General features: G+C 47.5%; 1 protein-coding gene across 2 annotated transcripts in view; it reads right to left on the bottom strand.

Moving 5' to 3' along the window:
* Window positions 1–26,320, bottom strand: part of DYM (dymeclin) — a 546,263-nt gene that overhangs the window by 378,050 nt on the left and 141,893 nt on the right. For both annotated transcript variants that reach the window (XM_040336503.1, XM_040336511.1), the window contains exons 7-8: window positions 12,735–12,860; window positions 12,318–12,460 (exon numbers count right to left, since the gene is read on the bottom strand). In XM_040336503.1, coding sequence (XP_040192437.1) covers window positions 12,318–12,460; window positions 12,735–12,860 — 269 coding nt within the window. The remainder of the gene's footprint in view (window positions 1–12,317; window positions 12,461–12,734; window positions 12,861–26,320) is intronic.

Raw genomic sequence — 26,320 nt, 5'->3', positions numbered from 1 at the left:
CTGATTGGTTAGCACCGAAGACCACGCTGACCAATCAGAATTAGGGGCTTAGAGAGCTTGTGGGGGGGGGGGGGAGCAGCGGTACACTGATCTTCCCAGTGAAAAGCTGTACAAAGGGGGCGTATAAGCACAAGAAAGATCATTGGATGACAGGTAAGCTGTTTTACCAGCACAGCCAGAAAACTGACCATGCAGAGATGGATGTGCCTAATGTGGTCAGTTTGAGGCTAGGTTCACACTGCTGCAAATTCAAAATCGTGCAATTTTGCAGCGATTTCAGGGAATGCCAGTCTATAGAGCTGAATTTGCATCGCACACGGATCAAACTCGCACAGGACCCTTTTTCCCGCAGCTTTGATTCGCACCGCACTGATGTGAACGCCACTAATGGAAAACAGTGTTATTTTAATGACTTGCGAATTTGAGCGATCGCATCAGCTCAAATTCGCAAAAGAATTTGCAGCAGTGTGAACCCAGCCTTAAAGAGGAAAGCAGGCGGACTGTGCAGGATCACCAGGTATTTCACATAAAGGAAGCAATACAAAGAGAACAGTGTGTGTGTGTGTAAAGAAAAAATATGGGCAGTCTGCCAAGTTTGTAATAACATGAAACATTGTAACCAACTTCCTTCTTAGAGCAAACTTCTGTGTGAAAATGCAGGAAGTTTAAAAGTCCAAATCTTTTTCTTGAGTTAAAAATTAAAATCAATATTTTTTGCTAGAAAATTACTTGGAACCCCCAAATATTAAATATTTTTTTTAGCAGAGACCCTAGGGCAGGCATATGCAATTAGCGGACCTCCAGCTGTTCCAGAACTACAAGTTCCATGAGGCATAACAATACTCTTGAGAGCCACAAGCATGACACCCAGAGGCAGAGGCATGATGGGACTTGTAGTTTTGCAACAGCTGGAGGTCCGCTAATTGCTTATCCCTGCCCTAGGGAATAAAATGGCAATTGCTGAAATGTTTTATGTCACACTGTATTTGCCCAGCGGTCTTTCAAATGCAATTTTTTGGGCAAAAAATACACTCCAATGAATTAAAAAAAAAAAAAAACTAAAGTTAGCCCAATTTTTTTTTGTTTTAATATGAAAGATGATGACACGCCGCAAAAATCATGAGAGAATCGTGATCTATCTTCTAAGCAAAAAAATTGTGATTCTCATTTTAGCCAGATTCGTGCAGCTCTACCCGTAAATGAAAATCGGGCCCCAAAGTGTCAATATTTTGTGTGGCCACCATGATTTTCCAGCACTGCCTTGACCCTCTTGGGCATGGAGTTCACCAGAGCGTCACAGGTTGCCACTGGAATCCTCTTCCACTCCTCCATGATGACATCACTGAGCTGGTGGATTTTAGAGACCTTGCGCTCCTCCCCCTTCCGTTTGAGGATGCCCCACAGATGCTCAATAGGGTTTAGGTCTGGAGACATGCTTGGCCAGTCCATCACCTTTACCCTCAGCTTCTCTAGCAAGGCAGTGGTCATCTTGGAGCTGTGATTGGGGTCGTTATGTTGGAATACTGCCCTGGGGCCCAGTTTCTGAAGGGAGGGGATCATGCTCTGCTTCAGTATGTCACAGTACATGTTGGCATTCATGGTTCCCTCAATGATCTGTAGCTCCCCAGTGCCGGAAGCACTCATGCAGCCCCAGACCATGACACTCCCACCACCATGCTTGACTGTAGGCAAGACACATTTGTCTTTGTACTCCTCATCTGGTTGCCGCCACACAGGCTTGGCACCATCTGAACCAAATACGTTTATCTTGGTCTCATCAAACCACAGGACATGGTTCCAGTAATCCATGTCCTTAGTCTGCTTGTCTTCAGCACACTGTTTGGGGGCTTTCTTGTGCATCATCTTTAGAAGAGGCTTCCTTCTGGGATGACAGCCATGCAGACCAATTTTATGCAGTGTGCGGCGTATGGTCTGAGCACTGACAGGCTGACCCCCTTCAGCCTCTGCAGCAATGCTGGCAGCACTCATACGTCTATTTCCCAGACAACCTCTGCATATGACGCTGCACTCAACTTCTTTGGTCGACCATGGCGAGGCTTGTTCCGAGTGGAACCTGTCCTGTTAAACGGCTGTATGGTCTTGACCATTGTGCTGCATCTTTGTTTCAGGGTCTTGGCAATCTTCTTATAGCCTAGGCCATCTTTATGTAGAGCAACAATAATTTTGTTCAGATCCTCAGAGAGTTCTTTGCATTGAGGGTCCATGTTGAACTTCCAGTGACCAGTATGAAAGCGTGAGAGCGAAAACACCAAATTTAACACACTTGCTCCCCATTCACATCTGAGACCTAACACTAATGACTCACATGAGACCGGGGAGGGAAAATAGCTAATTGGGCCCAATTTGGACATTTTCACTTAGGGATGTACTCACTTTTGTCGCCAGCAGTTTAGAGAATAATGGCTGTGTGTTGAGTTATTTTGAGGGGACAGAAAATTTACACTGTTATACAAGCTGTACACTCACTACTTTACATTGTAGCAAAGTATCATCACATGAAAATATATAATAAAATATTTACAAAAATGTGACGGGTGTACTCACTTTTATGAGATACTCTACAACTCGGAACTGCAATATAGATCCTCTGTAAAAAGGTAAACTATATACAGTATAGCATTATTTTTGGTTTGCCAGTGTAGAAGAGGAAATGGGAGATACCTGAAGCCTGTCGGTTTAATTATGAGTATGAATGGTGTACCACTACTGCCACCCAGAGGGGAATGCAGGAATGTGCACCATCTACACAGAGTGCAGGCAGTGATTAGCCATTACATTTTTATTTGCAATTACTAAAAGAAAAATTGTGAATAAACATCTGCATATTCCATGGGCAGCTATTTTTTTGTGCTGCTTTTCTGTGTGAATCTTAGGATTCCACAACTCCAGCCAAACCAATAGATGGTAAAACATACACAGGTGCTGTGTGAATTTTAAAATAGGTTAGTAAAGCCCCATTCAAACCATTAGATTTTCTGCAGATTTTTGTCTTCAGATTTACCAAAACCACGTAGTGCGGGGGCCTGCCTGATTGCATACAAATTGAAACTCTTATGCCGCGTACACACGATCATTTTTCGGCATGAAAAAAACGTTGTTTTAAAAAACTGATGGTGTGTGGGCTTCACATAATTTTTCGGGTTTTGAAAAACAACAAAAAAAAAATGTCAAACGTGCTGTATTTAACGACATTTTAAACAATGTCGTTTTTTGGGTTAAAACGACGTTAAAAACCTGCGCATGCTCAGAAGCAAGTTATGAGACGGGAGCGCTCGTTCTGGTAAAACTAGCGTTCATAATGGAGTAAGCACATTCATCACTCTGTAACAGACAGAAAAGCGCAAATCGTCTTTTACTAACATGGAATCAGCTAAAGCAGCGCAAAGGGTGGCGTCATCCGCATAGAACTTCCCCTTTATAGTGCCGTCGTACGTGTTGTACGTCACCGCGCTTTGCTAGAGCATTTTTTAAAAACGATGGTGTGTGGGCAACGTCGTTTTAATGATGAAGTTGCCGAAAAATGATCATGTGTATGTGGCATTAAGGTTTGACCTCATAATATGGTATTGGTAAATCTGCAGAAAATTGAATAGTGGGCCGGATTCAAGAAGCAATTGCGCCTGTGTAACCATAGGTTACACAGGGCAATTGCTTACTTGCCCCGGCGTAACGAGTGCTCCTGATTCAGGAACCTCGTTACGCCGACTGCGCGGCATAAGGCTCTTATGCCCGCATATCTTAGGCTGCATTCTTGCGGTGGACGCTAGGTGGCGTTCACGTTGTGCTCAGTGTATAGTATGCAAATTGCATACTAACACCGATTCACAACGTTGCGCGAGCCCTGCGTACGCAATTTACGTCGTTTACGTACGGCGGTTTTCGCGCAAGGCTGCCCCTGCTATTAGCAGGGGCAGCCCATGTTACGTATACCCGTCGTTCCCGCGTCGCGAAATTCGAATTTTACGTAGTTTGCGTAAGTGAATCATGAATGGCGCTGGACGCCATTCACGTTCACTTTAAAGCAAATGACGTCCTTGCGACGTCATTTGCCGCAATGCACGTCGGGAAAGTTTCTCGACTGAGCATGCGCGCTACGATCGGCGCGGGAACGCGCCTAATTTAAATGATTCCTGCCCCCTACGGGATCATTTAAATTGCGTGCTCTAGCGCCGGGCATTTTGCCGGCGCGCCCGCGCAATTCACGGAGCTTCTGCTCCGTGAATCAAGGGCAGCAGAGCAAATTTGCGGGGGCGCAGGGCAAAAACGTTGCCCTGCGCCTCCGTAAATAATGGGCAATTCTACCTGAATCCGGCCCAGTGTGTTTGGGGTCCAAAACTCGCTCTCACCTGTAAACCAATAAAGTATTTTTCCTTTTACAATCCCCACTGACAGCACGATTTACATTTTTGTCTGGAATGTAGCAGCTTAATTACACAATTTCAGGTTCAGTCACTAGTTTGAAAACATAGGATTTTGATGTACTTGCCATAAACCCCTTTTCTTTGGTAGTTCATTGGAGGACACAGTGGTGTACTTCATTCTGAGAGTTATGTCGCCACCTTCAGGAAGTTTGGAAAGTATGCAGAGGCTATACCCCTGCACATGCTGAGGAATCTCATTCTTCTAGAACAGAGAGTATTCCCCATGCTTTCTGCTGCCATACTTGCTTCCCAAGTTCCTTACCTGGTCCCCAGTTCTGCATGCAAGGGATTACATGCCTGTGTCTTCCAATGAGCACTGAAGCAAAGACTTTAATCACATATGGAGAAATACAAATACTACTTGTAGCATACCTGTACAATTACATTAAGCTACCTTTTAAGGCCTTGTTCTCACGAGCAACCAAGGTGCAATACCACAGACCACCCGCCTAAACACTGGCAGGCAGCTGCTTGTGGCTCTACAGCATGTTGCATTTGGTGGTCGTTACCATTGCCGAATATGACCAATTCAAGTCTATGGAGCTGCACCACAACTGCATCCAATGCATGCGACTGTAGCGCAGTAGTGCAGCATTTACAGGTTTGAATCAGCCAGTGGGGGAGGGGATATATTGCCTCCTTAAAGCCGGTCAAATGCTGCCTGAAAAATGATCTGAATGCAGAAAGCATGTGAACAAGCCCTGAAGCAGCCATTCGCACCCAGGGTTCTTATGAACTTTAGGGCTCTTACAGAGGTTGCTAGGATTTCCTTGGGCTGTGCAAGACTGACCTCTCATTTGATAGTGCATGCACAACAATGATTTTTTTAGCCGTCTATAAGGGGGCATTCTCCCCACTGACCACCAGTGTAAGGGGGCATTCTCCCCACTGACCACCAGTGTAAGGGGGCATTCTCCCCACTGACCACCAGTGTAAGGGGGCATTCTCCCCACTGACCACCAGTGTAAGGGGGCATTCTCCCCACTGACCACCAGTGTAAGGGGGCATTCTCCCCACAGACCACCAATTAGTTGGTTTAAGCAGGACTTCCTTGAGACCTGAACATTATTTCAGGGGTTTCTCTGGGGGTAAAAGGGTTGGCGAGTTGTGAGTGGTGAGGAAAGCAAAATGTCCTGTTTTTCCATCAGACGAAGCTGTGAGATGATGGAAGATGGCTGAGCCAGTCACATCAGACTCTTCCACAACCAAACCTAGAATAGAGTAGGTCTCAAAAAGGGAACCTGTCAGTACAGAAATGCTTGTTTCTATAGGAACCTGTCCTAAAACTGTTATGTTGATCCTTGCCTCACTGCATTGGCTGAATCTGTCGTGTTGATCCTTGCCTCACTGCATTGGCTGAGGCTGTCATGTTGATCCTTGCCTCACTGCATTGGCTGCCATGGTGAGCCTCGCCTCACTGCATTGGCTGTCATGGTGAGCCTTGCCTCACTGCATTTTGCCTCACTGCATTGGCTGTCATGCTGAGCCTTGCCTCACTGCATTGGCTGTCATGCTGAGCTTTGCCTCACTGCATTGGCTGTCATGGTGAGCCACGCCTCACTGCATTGGCTGCCATGGTGAGCCACGCCTCACTGCATTGGCTGCCATGGTGAGCCTCGCCTCACTGCATTGGCTGCCATGGTGAGCCTCGCCTCACTGCATTGGCTGCCATGGTGAGCCTCGCCTCACTGCATTGGCTGCCATGGTGAGCCTCGCCTCACTGCATTGGCTGCCATGGTGAGCCTCGCCTCACTGCATTGGCTGCCATGGTGAGCCTCGCCTCACTGCATTGGCTGCCATGGTGAGCCTCGCCTCACTGCATTGGCTGCCATGGTGAGCCACGCCTCACTGCATTGGCTGCCATGGTGAGCCACGCCTCACTGCATTAGCTGCCATGGTGAGCCTTGCCTCACTGCATTGGCTGTCATGGTGAGCCTTGCCTCACTGCATTGGCTGTCATGGTGAGCCTTGCCTCACTGCATTTTGCCTCACTGCATTGGCTGTCATGCTGAGCCTTGCCTCACTGCATTGGCTGTCATGCTGAGGTTTGCCTCACTGCATTGGCCAAGGCGGTCATGTCGAGCCACGCCTGAATGCATTGGTTGAAGCTGTCATGTTGAGCTTTGCGTCACAGCATTGCTTGAAGCTGTCATGTTGATCCTTTCCCTCACTGCATTGGCAGATTTCTCACTGATGTGAAGTAAATATGCAGATCGTGAGTACCAAGACGCCTCTGGCTGTTTTGGGCTAATGCCTCAAGAAAGGAAAGATAAGGATGACAGCCCCACATTTTTTTACCTTTAAAAACAAATGATGTTCCAGCAGCCATTTCCGTATATTGACTTTTCCCTTGACCAATTTATGGGCAATACAGAGGTACCGGACAGCATGTGTTCCCAGCCAGTGGCCCAAACAGCTGAAGCAAGGGGACTGCCAAGAAACAATATTTCAAGAGATGGTCAGAAATGGTAACCATACATATAGCGTAGAGGTAGACCGATATATCGGCCGATATTTGGAAGTTTTTGATAAATCGGCATCAGATGATTATTATCAAATTTAGGCCGATATTTTACACTGACCGCCATTCCTTCTCCCTTCTCCACACTCAGCGGCTCTGGCAGCATCAAGCGGTGTGCTGAGTGTGAAACTGACAAGTAACAGAGAGGAAGGAAAGAGGGGAGCCTGTCAGCTCGATGTCGGGGGTGGGCGGGACCCAGCAGCTGTATTACACCAGTTAATGGGATGGTATCTGTGCGGGCCGCTACGTGTATGTAGCCCCGCCCTCTTTCTAAAGCAGTCCAATCATTGGCTGGTGTAATTTAGATGCTGGGTCCCGCCCACCCCTGACATCGAGTTGACCGCTCCTCTTTCTCTCTCCTCTCTGTTAGTTTCACACAGCTACAGTTACACTCGGCTTAGTGTGAAACCTGCCAGTGCCACCGCCAATCAGTGCCACCAGCCAGTGCCACTCAGTGCCATCTGTCAGTGCCACCAGTTACAGTTACATTCGGCTTAGTGTGAAACCTGCCAGTGCCACCGCCAATCAGTGCCACCAGCCGGTGCCAATCAGTGCCACCTGCCAGTGCCATGTGTACTGAGGACATAGAGTGTGTGCTAGAGTGACAGGAGTAAGCAGGAAGGAGTGGAGTGGGTGAGGATGTTTTTGAAATCAACCTAAAATATCAGCCACAAAAATCGGCATCATATATCGGCCATCGGCCGCTCCAATTTCTAAATATCAGCATCGGCCAGAGAAAACCCCTATCAGTCTACCGCTAATATAATGTATATCAGTACAGGAGTTTGCTTAAAAAATAAATAATAATATACCTGTAACATGATCTGTGAAACAAAGTCTGCAGCAGTTATGTTCTATGCAGACAGGGAGTCTCTGGAGACATGACAGCAGTGTTCCGCTTCTGCGATAGCATCGAATGGCGTCTCACTCAGGTGAGAGGAGTCTCCCTGTTCTGTACAACCTGAAATACATTCCCCACCCTCATCACCACCATTCACAGATCAAAGGCCTCCACCGCACACCCCTCTCCATCCGCCCATACTATCCACCCGCCACATGCTGGTCACAACAACAGCGGGCTGTACTGAAAATAGAACTACAACACTTTCTACAATGACACATCCAGACATGAGATACTGAAGGAAATGGAAAAGAGCAGATTTAATCTAAAAACTCAAAAGGCTAAATGAAAGGATCAAATACATAAATGGGAGCTGCTCTACATGTCATAGGATTTCTGGGCCAGATTCACGTAGAATCGCGGCGGCGTAACGTATCCTAGATACGTTACACCGGCGCAATTTTTCATCGCAAGTGCCTGATTCACACAAACCAGAGAAGCTGATCTGTGTTAGCATGGTCAGTTTTAATCATTTGGCTTTACATTCAGGGGTACAGGACACTGTGAAGACACACAGCATACCTGTATTGGGTAGTTGGTTCAGCCACCATGCCCCCCCCTTCCCAATCACAGCCTGCCTCTGGCACACAACCCATCCCAATCACAGTCTGCCTCTGGCACACAACCCCTCTCAATCACAGTCTGCCTCTGGAACACAACCCGTCCCAATCACAGCCTAACTCTGGCACACAATCCGTCCCAATCACAGCCTGCCTCTGGCACACAACCCGTCCCAATCACAGCCTGCCTCTAGCACACAACCCGTCCCAATCACAGCCTGCCTCTAGCACACAACCCGTCCCAATCACAGCCTGCCTCTGGCACACAACCCGGCCCAATCACAGCCTGCCTCTGGCACACAACCTGGCCCAATCACAGCCTGCCTCTGGCACACAACCCGGCCCAATCACAGCCTGCCTCTGGCACACAACCCGTCCCAATCACAGCCTGCCTCTGGCACACAACCCATCCCAATCACAGCCTGCCTCTGGCACACAACCGTCCCAATCACAGCCTGCCTCTGGCACACAACCTGTCCCAATCACAGCCTGCCTCTGGCACACAACCCATCCCAATCACAGCCTGCCTCTGGCACACAACCCGTCCCAATCACAGCCTGCCTCTGGCACACAACCCGTCCCAATCACAGCCTGCCTCTGGCACACAACCCGTCCCAATCACAGCCTGCCTCTGGCACACAACCTGTCCCAATCACAGCCTGCCTCTGGCACACAACCCGTCCCAATCACAGCCTGCTTCTGGCACACAACCTGTCCCAATCACAGCCTGCCTTTAGCACCCACCCCCGTCCCAATCACAGCCTGCCTCTGGCACACACCCCTTCACAATCACAGCCTGCCTCTGGGCACACAACCCGTCACAATCACAGCCTGCCTCTGGGCACACAACCCCTCCCAATTGCAGCCTGCCTTTGGCAAAAAAAAACCTCCCAATCACAGCCTGCTTCTGGGCACACACCCCTCCTCCCAATCACAGTCTGCCCTAGGTACACACACCCCCTCCCACACACCTTACTGTTAATTCAGAAGTCATTAGTTGAAGGTGAGCACTTATTTTTTATTGGTGGTGGAAACACCAATGGAACAAGATTTGTTTTATTAAAAGATTCATCACTTTGAACATGGTGGTGCACTAGCACTTCACTTTTGGACTTTATCATATATTATATCGACAAAAGTATTGGGACGCCTGCCTTTACACACACATGAACTTTAATGGCACCGCAGTCTTAGGCCGTAGGATTCTCTTCTGGGAAGGTTGTCCACAAGGTTTAGAAGTGTGTCTATGGGAATTGTGAAGGACTTTTTGCCTGTATGCTTCAGTTTAATTCTCCCTGCTAGTTTAATGCTGTGTGCGTTAGAGGTAAAAGGTGATTTCATGTGTGACTCATTCCTCTGCCTAACAGACTGTTGAAATGTTAATGTCCCATCTCCAGCCAGCTCTCTATTTTAAAGGGTAATTGATCTATTGTGTGTGTGAAGAAGACCTGGGTTTACCCTTAAGAAATGTGTCTACAGGGTCGGCTCCAAAGTGTCTGCCTATAATCTGTATGGGAGCCCCCACTGTGTGAGGGGGGGGCGGAGATTGTCATTGTAACTACATATAAGCCAGGTGTTGTACCATTAAAGTGTCTCTTGTTCCAGCAGTAAGCTTTGGCTCATGTGTGGCTTATTGGGCGATTCCAGGGACTCCTACTTGTGGAATATTGGGTGATTTTCGTTATGGGAAGAAGGGAATGTTTGACGGGGATATCATTCTACTACCGTCACAGGAATGTTTGACCATTCTTCCATAGGCGCATTTTTGAGGTCAGGCATGATGTTGGAAGAGAAGGCCTGGCTTACAGTCTCCACACTACTTCAGCCCAAAGGTGTTCTATTGGGTTGAGATCAGGACTCTGTGCAGGCCAATCAAGGCCCTCCACTCCAAACTGGCTCATCCATCTATTTATGAACCTTGCTTTGTGCACTGGTGCGCAGTCATGTTGGAACAGGAAGGGGCACTGAAGTACAGACAGGTAAAATGCATGTTTTTAGGTTAATAGAACCAATAGAAGATGAGAAATACGGACATGTGGTTTAGACACCAAATCGGAAAATGATGGCAGAAGACACATCTGTAGTTTAGTAAGCAAACCTAAAAAGCCCTCTTTTGCAGAACAAGACATTTTTTAGGGAAAATAAAGCATATGCAGAAGAAAACAGATAGAAATGGGAACTGAATCACACTGGTGAAAACTGTAGTGCATTTAGAACTTGATGTTTAAAGGACTTGTCACAGAAAGATTGAAGCAGTGGGAAAGCACATGCAACGTTTTATCCGCTCTGCAATAAAGTGTGTTCTGTGAACTCATACATTGTCTCTCTGGCACATAAGGGATTCTACAATAATCCTGCCTAAACACACTGCTTTTGTCCAGAGTCTCTAGAGACAGCGCCTGCAAGTCTTTCAAATAAAATAAAAAAAAAGGTCAGTCAACAGAAATACGTATGCAGGCTATATTGCTGTTAAAGTTATATTATATGTATAAAAGTTAAAGGGGTTGTAAAGGAAAACATTTTTTTTCATAATAAGCATCCTTTACCTACAGACATTCCTCTTTTCACTTCCTCGTTGTTCGTTTTTGCTCAGAAGTTGCTCTATTTCTTCTCTGTTCTGTTCACTTCCTGCTTGTCTGATTTTACTCACCACCGTGATGGGAGGCTTTACTGCGGTGGTCAGTAACGTGCTCGCCCCCTCCTGGGAAGTACATCTGTGCGGCAGGACGCTCTCTATGTGTTAGAGACTTCAAGGAGGTGTGAATTACTGGGCATGCCGCAATTCATACTGGTAAATGTAGTTCTTACATGAACGAGGGCCGCAAACCAGGAAGTGAATGAGAGAACAGAAACTAGAATGCCGGAGGTGATATAGATGAAGGAATTTAATAGGTATTTACTCGTTTTTTTAACAGAATCATTACACTATTCTGTCTGTCTACCTTGCAGACATACATTTTAGGCAAAAAAATGTTTTTCCTTTACAACTCCTTTAACATTGTATTGTGTTAGTACATAACAAATATTTGTGAATTTTCAATTGCGTCTTTTTGTAAAATGGTGAAAACTCAAGGTGCGCAAAACTGCAAATAAACACAATTTACTGTAAAAATCTCAGGTTTTCATTTTACCCCTTTACTCCTTTCAGAGTTTGTAAAAGACCATTTATCATGGGCCGTACTAAAGTGTATGCCCATGGAGGGCAGTTCGGTGTTTACCTGCATGGGGATGCCCAGGTTTTCCGAGCATCCCCATGCAGGCAGTCCCATTCATGTCAATTGGGATGTAGCACGGGCACAGCCGCTGTGCCCAATCCGACATCCGTGTAGGTGCATTACTCAGAAAGCAGACAGTGTGAGCTCAGGAACATGCACCCGGACCCACATAGATATCAATTTGGGCGCAATGGCTGTGTTTGTGCAGTTGCTACATCTGAAATGACATCAATGGGACTGTCTGCACAGGGATACATGGAACACCTGTGAATCCCTGTACAGGTAAACATGGTCTTGCAGAGGTGTACACTGTAGTATGCATGTGTAAATAAGGCATTACTATGTTTTTTTTTTTAAGTTGTGATCCATCCAGATGTCTGGACCGTCAGCTGGCTCTGCCTCTTGGTAACCTGCTGCAAGACTGAGCCAAGCACTCCCGCCCCGTTCACAGCCGGGCGCGCCGGTGAGCACTGGAGGGGAAGAGCAGAGGACCGGTGACTGACTGTCACTCTGCTCACTTTAGACCGAGAACTGAGCCATCAGTCTTAAAAGCAGTGAGGGACAGATGCAGCATCCACCTAGGTGAGTATAATGTTATTTTAGCATATAAAATAAAAAAAGATAACGGCTCTGCCGATCAGTAATTTTTCACTGTCTGTATAATTCTTTGTTACTCACTTGCCACACCAGATGCCAGGCCATAGAGAAGACCCCCGCCGTCTGCCTGTTGCTGGAACATGTGAGACCCCGGAGGGGGGCTTTTTTCTTGGCGGATAAAGTTATACAGTAACGTTTTCACCAATCGGCTAGTGTAAGGAAGACTGCGAGAAAGAAACAGAATATATCTATTCAATATAATATTCAAGGGAGACTTTAATGCTTTGCAGTAAAAATGATTCCACTTTATAACAGTATAATGATTATTTATAAAACTAATGCTTAAAACATTACAAAGGGTTGCTAAAGCACTATGGCACACCACAGGCATAGTACTGAATGACTGACTGGCTACTATGGGAAAAGAGCCATTCTTCCTTCAGAACTGTTTATCCATTAGGACCAATAGCCATTTGATTAGCTAAACGGGTAACATACCAGCGGCCATGCATCAGGTATTTGTGGATGATGCTCTCATGGATAATCTCCTTGTGGAAAAGCTGATAGGACAAAAACACGATGAGGACAGTCACAGCTTCCAGCAGAACATTGTATGTGATGTCACTGAAACAAAGAGCAGAGAAAGGGTCACCTTTAGGAGAAACAAAATTATAATCAAAAACAGTCAAAGCAACGAAAGACTTAAACAGTGAACACCAATATATGTCAACCCAATCACAAACATTGGCCCAGATTCAGAGAGCAATTGCGTCTGTGTAACCATAGTTACGCAGCGCAATTGCTTACTTGAGCCGGCGTTTCGAATGCTCTTGATTCAGGAACCTCGATACGCCGACTGCAGCCTAAGATATGCCTGGCATAAGGCTCTTATGCCGTCGTATCTTAGGCTGCATTCTTACGCAGGCCGCTAGGTGGCGTTCCGGTAGTGGTCAGCGTATAGTATGCAAATTGCATACTAACGCCGATTCACTACCCTACGCGAGCCCTGCGTACGCAGTTTACATCGTTTGCGTACGTCGGGTTTTGCGTAAGGCTGCCCCTGCTATTAGCAGGCGCAGCCAATGCTAAGTATACCCGTCGTTCCCGCATCGCAAAATAAAAAAATTACGTCGTTTGCGTAAGTGAATCGTGAATGGCGCTGGACGCCATTCACGTTCACTTTGAAGCAAATAACGTCCTTGCAACATCATTTACCGCAACGCACGTCGGGAAAGTTTCCCGACGGAGCATGCGCACTACGCTCGGCGCGGGAACGCGCCTAATTTAAATGATCCACGGCCCCTACGGGATCATTTAAATTACGCGCCCTTACGCCAGGCAGTTTTCCGGAGCGCACTCGCAATTTACGGAGCTACTGCTCCGTGAATCAAGCGTAGCGCAGGAAATTTACGGAGGCACAGCGGCAAAACGGTGCGCTGCGCCTCTGTAAAAAAAGGGCAAAGCTACCTGAATCTACCCCACTGAATCTAAACTTTAGCATGTTAAAGTGGAGTTCCACCCAAAAGTGGAACTTCCACTCATTTGTTTCCTCTCCCCCTCCGGTGCCACAATTGACACCTTTCGGGGGGCAGGATACCAGTCTTTTACAGGTTATCTTGTTCCCACTTCCGGGAGTCCGTATCGCGGCCCATGGTGTCACCGCCGGGCTCCCTGTGGAGCGGGTCCTCGTGCATGCACAATAGAGTTCCCAGCATGAAACCGTTAGGCTACACTGCCAGGTTCCCTCACCAGCAATGGCGGCGGCAGCAGCACCCGCCAGCTGACAACTTTTTATTGGGCGGGCCTCCGCTTTAAGGTACGTTTTAAAAGTATTTTTCAATATTTTTATTAATGTGCAGCTTTTGAAGGGATTTGCGAAGACACTTTCTGTTATAGGGTGACAACACTCTGCCTTTGCTCCTGAGTTGTCACCCTGTACCATGGGCACAATCGAGACTACAGGTTGCTATATGAACATAAATACATAAGGCATTTTCTCTTGCTGTGGCCAGTAACAAACCGGCCCTAAGAAACGCAATTCAGCCAAAGCTGGAGTGCATGTAGACTCAACATGGCTGTAGGAGATCAGTAGAACCGAGATACCACCTTATTCATGCAGTGCTGTTGTGTGGTCACATGATCTCTCCCTATTCTTTGGCATCTACAGGGAAAGATCCTTGGAAGGGGCTTCTATTACTCTGCTGATGTATGGAATAGGGGGACATACATGCGCAGATGGAAGCCGGCTGTGAAATTGCAAGGCTTCACTACCGCTTTCCCTTAAGATGCTTTCACGCTGAAAGTGCCCGGCATCGGCGGTAAAACGCTGCTTTTTTTTAAAAAAAAAACCTTTTTGACCACTTTTAACCCCCGCTAGCGCCCGGAAAAGGGTTAAAAGCGCCGCTGTAGCGGTGCTTCGGCAGTGCCGCCCATTGATTTCAACGGGCATTGGCGCGTTAGGAGCGGTGCATACACCTCTCCTAAAGCAACTCAAAGAAGCTGTTTGACACCCTGCCAGCGCAGCGCCCCAGTGTAAAGCACTCAGGCTTTAACACTGGGATTGCAGCGGAGGCTTTTTTCAGGCACTTTACAGGCGCTATTTGGTGTCAGTGGGAGGACTAGTGCCCTATCATTGGTGTCAGTGGAAGAGAGAGTGCCCCATCATTGGTGTCAGTGGGAGGACTAGTGCCCCATCATTGGTATCAGTGCCCCATGATTGGTGTCAGTGGGAGGACTAGTGTCCCATCATTGGTGTCAGTGGGAGGAATTATGCCCCATTGTGAATGTCAGTGGGAGGAATTATGCCCCATTGTTGATGTCAGTGGGAGGAATATGCTCCAAGGGCCATATAAAGGCAAGAAAAGGGCCACATCTGGCTCTCAGGCCACAGTTTGGAGACCACTGCTGTATACAATCAGTGGGATAGGGAGATTAGGAGTTGTTCCGTCGTGCAGCAAAAGAGTATAGCAATGAGAAGAGGTGGTGTTCAGGCATGCATCAGGGGAGTATAGGGGTGAGAAGAGGAGGTATCCTTTAGGGTCCTTTCACACAGAGCGGACCGTTTTTGTGTCTGCTCCGTGTGTGTCCGTCGGCTCAGCGGGGATCATCCGTAATCCCCGCTGAGCTGTCGGCGGACAGGGCGGTCCCCGCACACTGTGCAGAGACCGCCCTCCCCTATGGGGAATCGGATGAACACGGACCGTCTGTCCGTATTCATCCGATCCGACAGACGGAAGAAAAATAGGGTTTTCTTCCGTCCGAAAAATCGGATCTTTACGGACGCGGATCTTTGCAGACGTTAGCGGATGCATCAACACTTTAGTATTGGAAAACCTATACTTAGTGACAGGTTCACTTTAAGGCCTTTCTTTCTTTGGTCTTATTCGCTGGAAATGACAAGCTTCATCCACTGAGCCAGTAACATAGTTTATGCAACAATTTCTAAAAAAGAAAAACAAGAAACCGTATATCACTTTTCCAAGTCCAGAAATTGAGTTAGTGTGATTATCCGGCACTAGGTGTTCTCTTCCTGTACAGCTCAGGTCACGGCGTGGATGATATTCCCTCCGCTATAATCAAACTGCAAGAGGAGGAGGAGGAATGGAGGAGGAATGGAGGAAGTGGTATTTGGCCCCAAGAAGGACCGCTGACGCTCCAAAGAAAACATTCTCCTGAAATCATCCCAATTTCATGTTCTATCTTTCCAGTGTCTTGCAATTATGTCTTAATAGGTTGTTTACGTGGTACGACATGCACCTCACAGGGTGTGAGATTTTCATTTATTCTGGAAGAATTGGGCTTCTGTGCTTTTATGGTATCCTGTGTGAGAGCACAACGTTACCGTGAAAAGGCTTTGATCTCCTTCCAGAGCAAGGGCTCGCACAACATGCTGAAACAGCAAAAATCTGGAGCTCCACGGCTGCCAATCAAAGGAAACATCCTTGTAATAAACATGACTGCCAGGCACGGCATTCGTTTCATATCATACAGGTGAAAGGCACCACCACTGTGCAGGAAGACAGGTTGTCTCACCAGAGCGCCATTTATGAAGAATCATGATCGACAAATTAAGATAAAGCTGCAAACTTGTGCTTTACCCATGCATTGGAATATATTGCATGCCAGCACTGGAAAATATTGTTAAAGCAGAAATGAACCCTTTGAAAGATAAAATTTGCCAGCAGGTACACCCTTTGGTAGAGGAGACTTCACAAATCAGTGGCGGCTGGTGCTCAAAATTTTTGTGGGGGCGCAAACAAGCTAAAAAAAAAAAAAAAAAAACACACAACAAGCGCAGCCATTGTGCCCATCACGCGCCGCCGTTGTGCCCATCACGTGCCGCCGCTGTGCCCATCAAGCGCCTCCACTGTGCCCATCAAGCGCCGCCACTGTGCCCATCAAGCGCCGCCACTGTGCCCCATCAAGCGCCGCCACTGTGCCCCATCAAGCGCCGCCACTGTGCATCCCTGCCCGGCACTTACCTGTCTCGGGTCACGGCGCTGTCCTCCTTGCTCTGAGTCCAATCACAGTGCCTGTTGCTTCAGCCAATCAGGTGACAGGTAACCAGACCCCGAGCACCTGACTGGCTGATTTATTCGCTTCCCTAACACAACACTAAGTAAACCGCGAATGCACAGCATTGCGCCCGCTGTTAACCAATTTTTATTTTTGGGATTATTGGCATTTTTATAGCGATCAGTGCTATAAAAATGCATTGATTACTATAAAAATGCCACTGGCAGGGAAGGGGTTAACACTAGGGGGCAAGGAAGGGGTAAATTATGTTCCCTGGGTGTGTTTTAACTGAAGGGGGGGGTGGGACTGACATGGGGAAATGACAGATCGCTGTTCATACATTGTATGAACAGACGATAAGTAATTTCTCCCCCTGACAGGATCGGGAGCTGTGTGTTCACACACAGCTCCCGGTTATCGCTCTGTAACGAGCGATCGAGGGTGCCCGGCGGTGATCGCGGCATCAGGGGCGAGCGGGGGGCGCGTGCGTGCCCCTATTGGCTGAATGGCGAGATGATGTATAGCTACGTGATCTGGCCCAGCAGAGCCGACCTGCCACCGCATAACTGCGGCAGCTGGTCGGCAAGAAGTTAAGGTGATATATTGTTCCCACCAGAGTTGCTAAAATATGTCTACAAGCATCCCCTTCTTGCTTCTGGTGCTGTGGTCAAGCAGGATCCATGTTCCACATTTGGTGGCAATGCCCCAAAATCACTAGATTCTGAAGTGGAACTTTGACCTTAGTACATACATTAAAAGGGGATCAACTCCAGAGATAAAACGATAATTCTCCCGCTCTACAAAACTCTGGTCCGGCCGCGCATAGAGTATGCTGTCCAGGACCTATGGCTGGGGAGCACCGATTTTTCAAACCCGGGCACCCCTTCCATAGACTCCCATGTTAAATGTCAGTCTAGTCATGGGCACAGTGAGGCATGAGCACAGTGAGGGATGCAGATGGAAACCCTATGCTTATACTCAAGTCAATAAGTTTTCCCATTTTTTTGTGGTAAAATTAGGTGCCTTGGCTTATATTCGGGTCGGCTTATACTTGAGTATATACGGTATATATGAAATCAGAACCTCCTTAGGCAATATGCAGGTGGAACTGGTCTTATATAATCCTCAGATATCTAGGTCCTGGTGTTCTCTTCGCTACTGATGTGTGGGGCGTTATCATGCCAAGATCAATAGTTTGAGATTTCAAGGTCGTAAGAAAGAAGTGTCATTGTGGATGCCTAGAAGACTGATATAGGATTCAAAAAGATCACCAAAATGATTTCAAACCACTCATTCCACTGTAAGGAAAATAATCTACAAGTACCGAAGATTTTAAACAATTGCTGATTTTCCCTGGACTGGCTGGACCAGGAAATTCAACCCAAGAACTGTCTGATTCTACAAAGTCTCCAAAAACACCCTACATTCCATAGCGGGCTATTCAGGTAACTCGAACAGTTTGGGTCAAAGTGCATGCATCTACAACTATCATTGCACCAATTCAACCTGCATTAGAGCCAAGAAGCTTTTGTTGTTTAAAAAAAAAAAAAACAGAAAGTAAGGAGAAGAGCAAGCAAAATGATAAGATAATAAGAGGCATATAGGAGCTCAGCTATGAGGTTAACATTTTTAGGAACTGAATTTATTCTCTCTTGAAAATTAAAGCGGAATTCCACCCAAAAATGGAACTTTCACTGTTTGGAATCCTTCCCTGCTCCGGTGTCACATTTGGCACCTTTCAGGGTGGAGAAGGAAGGGAGCAGATACCTGTGTAATACAGGTATTTGCTCCCACTTCCAGGCATTGATCACCGTGGTGACCTACGCCACGTCCGGCGCCTACTCCGTCGACCCCCACTCTCTTCTGGGAGACACACAAGTCCCAAAAGACAGCAGGGACTAGTCAAATCGCGCATGCGCAGTAGTGAACAGAAAGTGAAGCCGCAAGGCTTTTTTCCCCCCGATTCCCTTACCGAAGATGGTGGTGGCGGCGACAGCAGCACCTGAGAGCCATGGGAGAGATCGGCTTCGGGTGCCGACATCGCGGGCCCCCAGGACAGGTAAGTGTTCATATTTTAAAAGTCAGCGGCTACAGTATTTGTAGCTGCTGACTTTTAATATTTTTTGGGGGCGGAACTCCACTTTAAGGGGGCTATGTTCAACATATATAAAGACATAAATTGTCTACATAATGAACTTGGTGTTGAGTTATTCACTTCAAGGTCACCAAAGAGGACAAGATTTAGCCCTGGTTCACACTGGTGCGATTCGACATGTCAAATTGGCGGCATTTGTAATGTGACGCAGCACCGATTTTAAAAAGTAGTTTCTGTACTACTTTTTGCGATTTCGGGATGTCTCTGTAAATCGGGACTGACAAGCAGGAGTGAAATTGTGCAAGTTCACTCCCACAGCCCAGTGTGAACCTGGGCTAAATCTCCAAATACAAAAAGGCTTCTTCACAGTAAGAGCTGTGAAAAAGTGGAATAGACTCCCTCAAGAGCTGGTTCTGGCCAGCTCAGCAGATTGTTTAACCACTTAAGACCCGGACCTTTAGGCAGCTAAAGGACCTTGCCCCTTTTTGCGATTCGACACTGCGTCGCTTTAACAGACAATTGCGCGGTCATGCGACGTGGCTCCCAAACAAAATTGGCGTCCTTTTTTCCCCACAAATAGAGCTTTATTATTTGATCACCTCTGCGGTTTTTATTTTTTGCACTATAAACAAAAATAGGAGCGACAATTTTGAAAAAAATTCAATATTTTTTACTTTTTGCTATAATAAATATCCCCCAAAAATATATAAAAAAAAATGTTTTCCTCAGTTTAGGCCGATGCGTATTCTTCTACCTATTTTTGGTAAAAAAAAAACGCAATAAGCGTTTATCGGTTGGTTTGCGCAACATTTATAGTGTTTACAAAATAGGGGATAGTTTTATTGCATTTTTATTAATTTTTTTTTTTTTTTACTACTATTAGCGGCAAACCCCTGTTTTTTTTCGTGACTGCGACATGGCGGACACTTCGGACAATTTTGACACATTTTTGGGACCATTGTAATTTTCACAGCAAAAAATGCATTTAAAATGCATTGTTTACTGTGAAAATGACAATTGCAGTTTGAGAGTTAACCACAAGGGGGCGCTGAAGGGGTTATGTATGACCTAAAATGTGTTGCTAACTGTAGGGGGGTGTGGCTGTAGGTGTGATGTCATCGATTGTGTATCCCTATAAAAGGGAACACACGATCGATGACGCCGCCACAGTGAAGAACGGGGAAGCTGTGTTTACACACAGCTCTCCCCGTTCTTCAGCTCCGGGGACCGATCCAGCGGCGATCGGGTCCGAGGGTCCCGCGATCCCAGAGCTTCGGCCCGGGGCGCGCGCGCGACCCACAGCTGGGCACTAGCAGAGGACGTACCTGTATGTACATGTGCCCAGCCGTGCCATTCTGCCGACATAAATGTGCAGGAGGCGGTCCTTAACCACTAGCCGACCGCGCACCGTCATTATACGGCGGCAGGTCGGCTCTTCTGGGCGAGAGCCCGTAGCTATACGGCGGCTCTTTGAGCCGCCACTAGGGGGCGCGTGCGCGCCGCCGGAGGCGCGCGCGCCAACGCTCGCCCCCGACTCCCGTGCGTGTGCCCGGCGGGCGCGATCGCCGCCGGGCACACGCGATCGCTCGTTACAGAGCGGGGACCGGGAGCTGTGTGTGTAAACACACAGCTCCCGGTCCTGTCAGTGGGGGAAATGCTGATTTTCTGTTCATACAATGTATGAACAGAGGATCAGTGTTTCCCCTTGTGAGGCCACCCCCCCCCCCCCCCACAGTAAGATTACACACAGGGACATACTTAACCTCTTCCCCGCCCCCTAGTGTTAACCCCTTCACTGCCAGTGGCATTTTTATAGTAATCCAATGCATTTTTATAGCACGGATCGCTATAAAAATGCCAATGGTCCCAAAAATGTGTCAAAAGTGTCCGAAGTGTCCGCCATAATGTCACAGTACCGAAAAAAAAAAAACGCTGATCGCCGCCATTACTAGTAAAAAAAATATATTAATGAAAATACCATAAAAATACCCCCTATTTTGTAAACGCTATAACTTTTGCGCAAACCAATCAATAAACGCTTATTGCGATTTTTTTTACGAAAAATATGTAGACGAATACGTATCGGCCTAAACTGAGGAAAAAAAATGTTTTTTTATATATTTTTGGGGGATATTTATTACAGCAAAAAGTAAAAAATATGGAGTTACTTACCGGTAACGTCCTTTTCCAGGAGTCTTTCAGGACAGCCACCTTAGAGAGATCCCGGCTCCTCCCCTCTCAGGAAACACCGCCTTTAATCAGAGATTTAAGCCTCATCCTCCCACTGGCCCTTCAGTTTATCACGAGAACCTCCGGCCAACTGGGGAGACACAAGAAAACGTCATACAACACAAACATTACAATCTTACCTGACGGTCTTATGTGATGAGTCCTCAGACGTCCAGTACCTGGGTGGGTACCGGTGCTGTCCTGAAAGACTCCTGGAAAAGGACGTTACCGGTAAGTAACTCCATATTTCCCTGGATCGTCTTTCAGGACAGCCACCTTAGAGAGGATAAGCGAGCACCTTACCTTAGGGTGGGACTACTGCTTGCAGAACTTTACGACCAAAGGCTTGGTCCTTTGCTGACAGCAGATCCAATCTGTAGTGCTTGACAAACGTGTTGAAACTGGACCACGTTGCAGCCTTACAAATTTGCTCAGGAGAAGCACCAGCCCATTCCGCTTGTGAAGCTGCAGCCGCTCTAGTGGAATGTGCCCTGATCCCATTTGGGGGGTCTGACCCTCCTAACTCATAAGCTTGAACAATAACCGATTTAAGCCATCTAGCTATAGTCCGTCTGGACGCCCTGGATCCTTTCTTGGATCCTGAAAACAATACAAAAAAGGACTCTGATTTTCTAACTTGTTTAGTGCATTCCAAGTATTGGAGAATGCACCTCCTAACATCCAAATTATGGAATAAACGTTCCTGTTCCCTCACAGGATTAGAACAAAAAGTGGGTAAGATGATTTCTTGGCTCCTATGAAATCTTGAAGCCACCTTTGGCAAGAAGGCCGGATCGGTTTTGAAAATAACCCTGTCCGGAAAAACTTGAAAATAAGGGGCCCTGATGGAAAGGGCTTCGAGTTCGCTGACTCGTCTTGCCGTGGTAATTGCCACTAAAAACACCGTTTTGAGGGTAATTAGTTTTAAAGAACAAGATTCTAGTGGTTCAAAAGGCTCCTGTGTAAGAGCCTGTAAAACCAAAGAGAGGTTCCAAACTGGAAGGGAAGAGGTTCTAACTGGCCTCTGTCTACTTAGACCCTTGAAGAATCTTACTATCCAAGGGTCTAACGCTAGCTGTTTTTCTAGAAAGACGCTCAACGCAGAAACCTGTCCTTTCAATGTGCTAAGTGCTAGACCTTTGTCTGCACCTGTCTGTAGGAATTCTAGCACTGCCACTGAACTATGAACGTCAAAGGAGCCTTCTGAGCACCATATGTTAAAACGTCTCCACACCTTACGGTAGATGTTTTGAGTTTCTACTTTCCTACAATTTAGGAGAGTCTTAATTAGACGCTCAGAAAAACCCCTGCCCCTCAACAATGACTCCTCAGAAGCCAGGCTGCCAGGTTCCACCTGTCTATATGAGGGCAGCAGAATGGACCCTGAGAAAGAAGGTCGGTCTGGGGCGGAAGGATCCAAGGAGGTTCTATTGCCAGGTTCTTTAGAATGGAGAACCACGGTCTCCTCGGCCAATAAGGAGCGATCAAGATGAGGATCGTATTCTCCCCTTGTAACTTCCTCAAAACTGCCGGAATCAGGACCGGAGGGGGGAAGGCATAGCACCTTGAAAAAGCCCAAGTCTGGGCGAGTGCGTCTATTCCTAGTGCTCCGTCCCATCTGTTTAAGGAGAAGAAAAGACTTGTCTTGGTATTGTGTTTCGAGGCAAAGAGGTCTATGCATGGTGTTCCCCATCTCTGAACAATCATGTTGAATACCTCCTGCTTTAAGATCCAATTGCCTTCCCTCAGAGTTGTTCGGCTGAGAAAATCCGCTGTCTGGTTCTGATCTCCCTTCAAGTGGGTTGCAGACAGGGACAATATATTGAGTTCGGCCCACTTCAGGATAGCTTCTGCCAGAAGCCATAGGGAGTAACTTCTTGTACCCCCCTGCCTGTTGATGTAGGCTACTGTTGGAGAATTGTCCGAACGGATTCTCACATGTTGTCCCTGAAGTTCCCCCTGGAAGGCTCTGAGCGCTAGTTCTACTGCTCTCAACTCCCTCCAGTTGGAGGATCTTAGAGCGTCTTCTTTCCTCCAGGTCCCCTGGACCCACTTGGGACCCAAGTGTGCTCCCCAACCTGAACCGCTGGCATCTGTTGTGACTGTTTTGGTCACTGGCAGGATCCACTCGAGACCTTGGGACAGATTTGCTCCCTTTCTCCACCACCAGAGTGACCTTTTGACCTGATTTGGGATGGAGATTAAGGCATCCAAGGAGGTCTGACTGTGGTCCCAAACCTTCAGAATAAATAACTGAAGAGGACGAAAGTGCAGTCCCGCCCAATGTACTGCCGGCAGTGTGGATGTTAGTAATCCCAGTCCTGACATGGTCTCCCTGACTGAAACCTGACTGCTGCTCTGCAATTGCAACATGGTCTTGTCCACCTTTAGGACTTTTTCGGAGGGAAGAAAGACCCTTTGTATCGTTGAGTCCACCACATAACCCAGGAAGGTGACTCTCTGGGCTGGGACTAAACTGGACTTTTCTAGGTTCAGAAGCCATCCTAATTTCTCCAGGATGTCTCTTGCTATCTGAAGATCCTGAACCAACTGATCCGCTGAGGGTGCAAACAGGAGAAGATCGTCTAGATATGCAACTATCGAAAGGCCTTTGAGTCGCAGAAAGGCCAGAACTTCTACCATCACTTTTGTGAAGATTCGGGGAGAAGATGATAGCCCAAAGGGGAGAGCTCTGAACTGCCAATGCATTACCCGATTCCCAGTCCTTACTGCTAGCCTCAGATATTTTTGATGATCCTCGGCTATGGGAATATGTAGATATGCATCCCTTAGATCGATCGATGCCATAAAGCAGTTTGGCGGGAGTAACGCTCTGACCGAATAGATCGAATCCATTCTGAATCTCCTGTACTTGACGGAGACATTCAGAGGCTTTAGATTCAGGATGAGCCTGAACTTCCCTGATGGCTTGCGGACCACAAAGATGTGGGAGTAAAAGCCTCTGCTTGTCTCCGGTCCTGGCACCTGGGCAATTACCTCCTGCTCTTCCAATTCCTGTAAAGAAGATAGAAGGGCGGAGGCTTTCTCCTTGCACATTGGTAGGTTGGTGATCAGAAATTTGAGAGGTGGGGGATTTGAGAACTCCAACCTGTAGCCCCGTCTGATGATCCCCAAAACAAATTGATTTGTGGTGATCACCTCCCACTGTGGGAGAAAGGCCCCCAACCTTCCTCCCACTGTTACCGTGTCACTGGGCCTTTTTGGGCTGTTCAGGAGGGCGAAAAATCGCCGCCCCACGCCCTTTCCCTTTAGGTCCCCAGAACTTCTTTTGTTGACCTGTTTTAGGGGTCTCAGATTTCTTTGGAAACTGAAACTTTCTTTTGGTCTGTTGCCCAAATTTTCTTTTAAGGGGAAAAGCCTTCTTTTTATCAGCCGTCCTGTCCAGGACGGCTTCCAGACCAGGCCCAAATAATAAATCTCCTGTCAGCGGTATGCCACAGAGTTTTATCTTAGACGCACTGTCCCCCTGCCATGTCTTAAGCCACAAGGCTCTCCTGGCTGAATTGGTCAGGGCTGAAGATCTGGCGGACATGCGTACAGATTCGGCCGAGGCATCTGCTAGATAGGCCACCCCCTTAAGGAGTGTGGGAAAAGAAGCAAGGATAACATCCTTTTCTGTATTAGCCTCGATATGCGCCTTGATTTGCGTGAGCCAAAACTCCATATTACGGGCCACTACCGTGGCTGCCATGGCAGGTTTAAGATTTGTCTGTGAAGATTCCCAGGACTTTTTCAAAAGGGAATCCATCCTCTTATCCATGGGGTCAGAGAGTATCCCCATGTCCTCGAAGGCCAGATCTGTATTTCTGGATACTTGAGAAAATGCTGCGTCTAGTTTTGGAGTTTTATTCCAAACTAAACTATCTTCATTTGCAAAGGGAAACCTTCTTTTTAGTGCATTAGAGAAAAAGGGTTTCCTCTCTGGGTCCTGCCATTCTTTTTTAATGGCATTGACCAACACATCATGGACTGGAAAAACTTTCTTTTTCTGTTCCTCCAGACCTTTGTACATTTGGTCATGTAATGACAAAACTTTCCTTTCCTCTTGGATACCTAGAGTGGTGTGGATGGCATCTAAAAGTTCCTCCACATCCTCTAGAGAAAGTTTGTATCTTGAGGCTTTGGAGGACTCACCGTCCAGTGCCTCTACATCTGATTCCTCCTGGGAATCAGAAATGGCGCTACCCGCTTCTTCCTCAATTTCCTCCGCTAGACCCTCCGGTTTCTCGCCACTACTAGGGAGAAAATCCGTAGGATTAGGTGAAACAACCTGCTGTGCTGGTGGGACACTGCTTTGGGGCTGGGGCAGTTGAAAGGAAGAAAAAAGAGCCTGAAAGGACTGAAAAGTACTAGAAAGCTCCTTAACTGACGCCGCTAGATCTGCTCCCTGTTCTGCTGTCTGCTCTTTCAATACATCCCCAATACAACGCTTACAGAGCGTTTTCAACCAGGTTTCCCCTAGTGATGATCTGCACACAGGGCACTTCCTTTTAGAGCCATGGGCTGATTTGCTTGAGGATTTCTGAAAGAGAATTAAACAAGAGACAGCAGCACATTAGCTGGAGCCCACCAGCAATAACACAGGGATCACCAGGAGTGCCCCCCAGGACCAACCACCACCAGGGTCCCAGAAACTCCCATCCCTACCGACCACCAGGAAGGGAAAACACCCGTGGAGCTAATAGGGCATAGGAAAATGAACACCACCCCAGGGTTCACTTACCTGCGGCTGGCTGGCGCTTTCTTCGGATGGAGCGGTCCTCGAGACCTCTGTCTCTGACATAGTGCTCAGCGGAATGGTGGTCTGCTGTCTCCTCTGCTGACGCTTCAGACTGGAGAGACTGCACCAGCCAGCGTGCGTGGTCCGCTTTCCTAGGCCGCGTCCGGAACCGGAAGACGCGGCCTCGTGTGGCTGCCTGCCCCAACCGGAACTGACGTCTCCGGACCAGCGCTCCAAGCTGGCTGCAAAGCAGGGAGGCCTGAGGCAGCCCACAGCGCCACCCTAGGCGAAAACGGCAACGGACCTCCCAGCTTACTCTTTTCCCCAAAGAGACGCTGGGACGCACATGCGGCGCTGCAGGTGACGACACACTAGCCGGCCTGAGCGCCAAATTCAAAAATAAAAAAGGTAACTTTCTAGGGCAGAAGAACACCATCTTCTAAAATCCCCCCAATAAGCCTCAGCTTCCCCAGCCATCGGCTCCTGGTTCCACAGCGGTGTCTC

This window comes from Rana temporaria, chromosome 1 (assembly GCF_905171775.1).
Source record: "Rana temporaria chromosome 1, aRanTem1.1, whole genome shotgun sequence".
NCBI classification, from domain to species: Eukaryota; Metazoa; Chordata; class Amphibia; order Anura; family Ranidae; genus Rana; species Rana temporaria.
The sequence above is the reverse complement of the archived record's forward strand: the minus strand, read 5'-3'. Positions and strand labels throughout refer to the sequence as shown.